This window comes from Alosa sapidissima, chromosome 10, assembly GCF_018492685.1.
Source record: "Alosa sapidissima isolate fAloSap1 chromosome 10, fAloSap1.pri, whole genome shotgun sequence".
Classification (NCBI taxonomy): Eukaryota; Metazoa; Chordata; class Actinopteri; order Clupeiformes; family Clupeidae; genus Alosa; species Alosa sapidissima.
The window spans coordinates 5,752,337-5,759,123 of record NC_055966.1 but is presented as its reverse complement, the minus strand read 5'-3'; the positions used below and the strand labels follow the sequence as shown (position 1 = coordinate 5,759,123).

At 46.3% G+C, this 6,787-nt stretch overlaps 1 protein-coding gene across 1 annotated transcript in view; it reads left to right on the top strand.

Moving 5' to 3' along the window:
- The first annotated feature begins 897 nt into the window (after positions 1-897).
- The window catches only part of prkcg (protein kinase C, gamma), a 23,215-nt gene continuing 17,325 nt past the window's right edge, over positions 898-6,787 (top strand). The window contains exons 1-4 of the mRNA XM_042105833.1: positions 898-1,335; positions 2,529-2,765; positions 4,912-4,943; positions 5,254-5,336. Coding sequence (XP_041961767.1) covers positions 2,536-2,765; positions 4,912-4,943; positions 5,254-5,336 — 345 coding nt within the window. The 5' untranslated portion in view covers positions 898-1,335; positions 2,529-2,535. The remainder of the gene's footprint in view (positions 1,336-2,528; positions 2,766-4,911; positions 4,944-5,253; positions 5,337-6,787) is intronic.

Genomic DNA, 6,787 nt, shown 5'->3' with positions numbered 1-6,787 from the left:
AACCTACATTTTCATTAATTAGACCTTCAGCCCTTTGCTCTTTCTGTTCCCTCCCTGTTCTTCTTCTGCCATCCTCCTTTCTCTCTCTCTCTCTCTCTCTCTCTCTCTGTCCTCTCTCTCTCCTTTCCTCCCTCCTTTATCTCAGTCCCCTGTATTAGTGTCAGTATTATGTCCTGTCATGTCCTTTCTCATCGCCAATAAATACTATGTTATTACCCTCCACTCACCCCGCCCCCTTCTCTGGTATATTCTGGGCAGCCGTTGTCTCTGTGGTGTCTGTGCTTCATGCATGCACACAAGCGAGAGCATACACACACACACACACACACACGCACACACACACACACACACACACACACACACACACACACACACACACGCAGACATTGACCTGGATTGCGACTCCTACACAGTTTCGGTAATGACCGCTTCGCCATAAGAGCCTGTCTTCCATCTTCCATGAAACGGACATGGTGGCTGGAATCACCTGCTCTCGTGCTCTCTTTTCCTCACGCTAACATCGCACAGTCCAGCCATCTGTTGGCCGCTGTAGCTGCTCAGTCCGGCTGCAAACACACTCTGTGATGTGGATTCGCAAGCAGCCATCTGTTGCTCCATTGCCTTTCAAGTGGAAGTACTCTTGAAAAGATGCTTTCGACATGGTTACGGTGTGCCTGTCCATCTGAAAGTCCACTTGGCTGCACTATCATCTCCTCCAATGACTGTGCTGGTTGACTTTGTCCATATTGATGGCAAGTGGCAATATCTCTCCATGTCCCGCTTCCCCATCCCTTCATCAGCCCCTCCCTCCTTCACTCTCTAGAGAGAGGTAACCCAGATTTCAAAATGAATTGCTGCCTATTTCTTTCCATCCCCTCCCTCCTTCAATCTCTCTCTCTCTTTCTCTCTCACTTTATCTCATCCCTCCTTTCTGTTGGTAAAAACAGAATCAATCTTGGAAAGAGAATATCACCTCTTGTCTCTCCCCTGCTTGGCTCTCTATTGGGCAAAGGGATATACAGCACTCCTCTCCTCCTCTGTCTTCTCTCGTTCCTGGAAAGCGTCGATCTAATCCTTTGCTTGTTTAGTCTCCCTGCTCTTTTGGGGTTGACACTTTTTGGATTCTTTTTTTTCCTCTCCTCTGGGCTCTTCCTCTTCTTCCACAGTTTGCCTTGTCTTGCTTTCCCTCTTGTTTTCTTCCTCAATCAAGGACTGGTGCAGAAAGATAGCAGACTGACTTTCAAAAGGATAGACAGATAGAGAGAGGGGGAGAGAGAGGAAGAGGAGAACCCCAGTCTTTGATCAAGTCTGTCAGCAAAGCAGCCATAAGTACAGGTACTGTCTCTCTCCCTCTTTCTCTCCCTCTTTCTCTCTCTCTTTCTCTCTCTCCTCCTTTTCGCTTCTCTACTCCTCCACTGCCTGCAAAGCAGCCATAAGTACAGGTACTGTCTCTCTCCCTCTTTCTCTCCCTCTTTCTCTCTCTCTTTCTCTCTCTCCTCCTTTTCGCTTCTCTGCTCCTCCACTGCCTTCAGTAAACTTTTCTCCCCCTGTTACCTGATCTGATTTGTACATTCTGGCATGTTGGATTGGTGGCCTATTTTCATCGCGTCTTATCTCTGGCTGGTTTGTTCGTGCTGGCTCTTGACATGGCCCTGTTCTCAGAGGGTGCATGAGTGTGTGTGTGTGTGTGTGTGTGAGGAGGGGAGATTTTTATGTCTCATCTTTTAATTGTGTCATTTATGTCACTTATTTTTAGGGTCCCCTTGAATTGCTTCCCCCGTCTGAACGACATAACTTGGATCCCAGACAACAAAATAAAGCCGATTTACTAGAGTAGCATTTACTTGACTTTACAGGACTTTTAATGAGAGCATGCTTAGTGTCTGAGCGCATGTGTACAGTGTAAGACAGCTAATGATGCTAAAGTCAGAGGTGAGGTCTTAATGGGGGTAGATGGCGTGTTTGATGTAAATGGAGGCAGGGCTGGAGGGATGCTGGGGCAGAGGGGGGGGAGAGGGGAAGATGCTGGTTGACATGGCGACGGGGAGACGGGTGGCTGTGTATGAAGTAGGGCAGGAGTTCCACTAATCGCTATGTGCCTCCGAGACTCTGCGGAGGTGCACACGGCCATGTGTGTATTAACCTCTCTTCTTCTTCTTCTTCTTCTTCTTCTTCTTCTTCTTCTTCTCTTCTCTCTCTTTTTGTCTCTCTCTATCTCTCTCCATACTTCTCGACCTTTCCATGCTTCTTTTTTGGGCTCTCCCTCTGTCCAACTCTGGTCCCTCTTGGTTTCCTCGTTAACTGTTATCTTTCACTCATCTCTATCCTCCTCGCCTCCTTGTACTACTTCCTCGTCTCTCCTAACTCTACGTGTGTCCACCATGTGTCCACCATGTGTCCACTATGTGTCCACTATGTGTCCACATGCCCCCAATACTCCTCTCTCCTCTCCTCACTGTCTCCCCAATTTCCGTCTCTACCACTCTCCCTCTCTCTCTCTCTCTCTCTCTTGTGTGCATGTACTGTAGAGGCAGAATGTCCACCCCAGTCTCTCCCTCTCCCTCCCTTTCTTCCCTGACCGTGTCCACCCCGTCCCCCTCTGCGTCCCCACTGCCCTCTCCCCTCTCGGCTCCACCGCGGGTCCCAGTCTTCCAGAGGAAGGGGGCCCTGAAACACAAGAGGATCGTCGAGGTGAAGGACCATCAGTTCACGGCCCGCTTCTTCAAGCAGCCCACCTTCTGCAGCCACTGTACTGACTTCATCTGGTAAATCCCCATGCACACCAAGCACAGTGTTGACACTACCGGTCAAAAGTTTGGGGTCACTTAGAAATGTCCATTCCACTCCATTATATACAGCATACCAGCTGAGATCAGTTGCATTGTTTTTTTCAATCAGGGCAGCAGTTTTCAGGTTACATTATGTGCTTACATAATTGCAAAAGGGTTCTCGACTGTAGTAGAAAGAAATGGCTGATTCTTAATGCAATATCTACATCAGCAACCATTCATCCAATGTTCCAAAGCCATATTCTGTTTACTAATCTGATATCATGTTAAAAGGCTAACTGAGAAAACATTGGAGCACCCTTTTGCAATTATGTACTGTAAGCACATAATGTATTCTGAAAACTGCTGCCCTGATTTAAAACAAACAAACAACGCAACTGATCTCAGCTGGTATTCTGTCTATAATGGTGTAGAACAAACTTTTGACCGGTAGTGTATACACTACAGGTCACTGCACTTACTGCCCATTTGCTGTACCAACAAACCACTGTCGACACTTTACATCCAAGGCAACACTGCACAAACCCCATGTTTCACTTTGCTAGGCTATTTGCTATTTAGAATGAAAATCTTCCAGACATAACATGGTTTCCTGATAAAGATCCCTTAATGGAAACTTGTTGGATGTAGTAAATCCTTCCATAAAAGGTAGACATTCTTCTGAAGTAGCTTTTTGTGGAACTGTGCAAAACGCTTAAAAAAAACCATAGAACATTTTCATACTTACCTCATGCCACTTTTAATAATAATTCTTTATAAAGAATCCAAAATCCTTATCTTGAAGATACACCTTCATGTTAAACCAGGCCTGGTGGAGACCAGACCAGCATTTAAAATGCATTTGCCCCATAGCAAAGCAGGCTGATTATTAAATTAGATTAAAGGCTGATTATTAAATCATCATCAAAGTTGTATTTCATCAGTAAGAAGATAATTTTATCCCATCTAACTCACACATGAATACGTACAGGAGTCAGACAGGAGCCAACTGATCAGAACAGAGAGCATGGCCCCCTATCAGCACGTGGATCTGCATGCGTCTGCCCTTGTACAGATTAAATAATCATGTCACTTTAAGCATAACATCACTTGACTGATCAAACATGAGATGGATCTCACACACCAACAGCGCTGTCTGCAGGCTTTCTGTCATCCCTCACTAACTGTCAAATAATGAACTTTAATGATGGAATGATTAATTTTATGCTTGGTTGCTGAGCTACAAGGCCTTTCTCAGTTCACATTTGTAGTGTTTTTTTTTCTTTCTAGCCTTACTCCCATATGCTCCAACCACAGGAGGTTTGGAGTCGAGGCTGTCAATCTATAGCCTTCTAACTGTGACGGGTAAGGTCACATGAGGGGAAATGGTTTCTCTGCAGTAATTGTGAAGTCACGTCAGTTGAACATGCACCAGCACTCCCATCTGATAAACACTGGATGGCACCAGTAAAGAAAACATATGGCTTTGTCTTGTGTACAAAATAACTGCTTGTAGCGCAGTGCACTAATGTGTTTGACACTCATAAAGCAAATTGAACGGCTCCCCATTGTTAGGCAGAGGACATCCGCAGTAGTCTGCCTCCAGTCTGTATTGGGACGCTGACCTTGCTTTGTGCCCAATGCACATATGCACATATGGTAGCGCAAATGGCCCTGTGTTGTCGTGCCAAAAGCCCCCGGTTAGTTTTGAGGACATCTCACAGAGTGAGAGCGTTCTCTATAAAGAGAGAGAAGAGGAGGAGGGATTCACCTTGCTGAATCCACAGCAGCTCTCGTGGTTGTTTGATCTCACTGAGGTCTATTCCTGGCTGTGCTATGGCTGATATTCCCCTATGTTATTTACATTTGGGGAGGATATAGCACACACACTCCGGGAGGCCAGCTACATAATAATTGGTTAATTAGAGCATCTGATTAGCCTTGCTGGTGGAAAGGCTAAATTGTCATTTCAGCAAATGGCCACTAAGTGGAGTTGTTTCACAAAGAGCCTTTTAAAGAGTCTTTTGTTCCTCCATAGTGCTCTCTGCTGGAGTCTTTGGAACTTGTCTCTCTTTTTCCCCACAGAACACAAAGCAGCTTGTTGCATTGGTTTCCTATTCATAGAATGTTGTCTTTTTTTCAGGGGCATTGGGAAGCAGGGATTTCAATGTCAAGGTAAATATTCAATTCAGTTTACAATTTCACATGAATATTTTTGTCATTGGAGAGGTTATACATGGCCAGAGGCATCTCACACAGGAGGACTGTGGTGTTTATTTTGTAAATTCACACATTTCTAAACACATGCTCAATGTGTCGCTCGGCCTCATGACCTCCACATGCAGCACATGTCCAGTCAGGTGTTGCAGGTGCCATGAACTCCCACTCAGCAGGCTAGCAGCCATGCCTCCTGGTTAGTGAGTGTACGCGGCGGGCGGCGCTAAACGTGATATTCTGTGCGTTTTTCCCTTTGCTTCTGTGTCAGTGTGTAGTTTTGTGGTCCATAAGCGCTGTCATGAGTTTGTCACCTTCACCTGCCCGGGAGCTGTCACCGGACCCAAAGCAGAGGTAAGTGTGCCACCCCCTCCCTCAACCGTCCACAGCCCTCGCCCAAAAATACACACCTAATCCCCTGCTTTCGTTTCCCCTCTATCAGAAAGACACTTCTCTCCCACCACTGCTCTATATTCTCTCACCCATCTCTTGTCTCCTTACCTTTCTCATCTACACCTGTTTACACCGACACACTAGAATTTAGCACTCACACAACCTTAGGAATATATAATGCAATATACTATGATATCATATCATATGATATAAAGCAGATGTTTTCCTATTTTTCAAATATAAAATAATCATTATCAGCTGCTCTCTCTCTCTTTAATAGTCTCTCTCTCTCTCTCTCTCTCTCTCTCTCTCTCTCTCTCCGCTCCCCTCTCTGTAAGGCTTCCTCCCCTGTCAGAGCATGTCAGAGCTGTCACCCAGCTGCACAGATATCATGGTGTCACATTGCCACTGACACTGAAGGAGGAAGAGCGGCAGTGTGAGGAGAAATGAGAGAGGGAGAGGAGAGAGAGAGAGAGAGGAGAAGGGGAGGAAGAGAAGGAGGGGCAGAGAATGGTACAGAGAGAGAGAGAGAGGGGGAGAAAAAGAAGGAGGGGCAGAGAATGGTACAGAGAGAGAGAGAGGGGGGGAGGGGGGCATACAGGGGTGCAGAGGGAAAGGGAGGTGGCAGTGCAGAAAAACTGATTGCATTCTCTCTCTCTCTCTCTCTCTCTCTCTCTCTCTCTCTTTTCCTCTGCCTTACTCTGTCTCTCTCTCAGGGACTTTAAACATATTTGTCTTTTTTCAGATTTTTTTCTCTCATCTCACTAAATAAACTGGATCAGAAATCAGGTCAAGGAGAAAGTTTGTGTGTGTGTGTGTCAGTGTGTGTGTGTGTGTGTGTGTGTGTGAGAGAGAGCAAGAGAGAGGGCATGTGAGAGAGAGAGAGAGAGAGAGAGAGAGAGTTACAGGGAGGACAAGAGAGCGACAGACTGACATGGAGCAGATAGGAATAGAAAGCAGGAGGGCTCAGATTGGACTGGAACAGATCGACAGCAAGAGAAAGAGAGATGAAGAGTGTGGGATTTGCAGAAAAGTGAAAAAGTGGAGGGGCGGGGTGTGTGTGTGTGTGTGTGTGTGTGTGTGTGTGTGTGTGTGTGTGTGTGGAGCGGGAGGGTTGGCGCTTAGAGAGCAAGGGGTTTGCATGAGTGAAAGAGTCTCAGGGTGGGGTGGGTGGTGTAGTGTGGGGTGGTGAACTGGCATTGGAGGTAAAGCTGAAGAAAATGACACGTTGAGCAGGAATGATGGAATCCATTCAGGCCTCACAGCTGACTGAAACTCCATTTAGACACTTCCCATTCAGATGGCGCTAAATACCTCCTTAATTGGCCTTTCAATGAGAAACCCACTCAAGAGCGGAGACTCCCTTCCCCTCAACCAGCTAGAAAAGTGTGTGTGTGTGTGTGTGTGTGTGT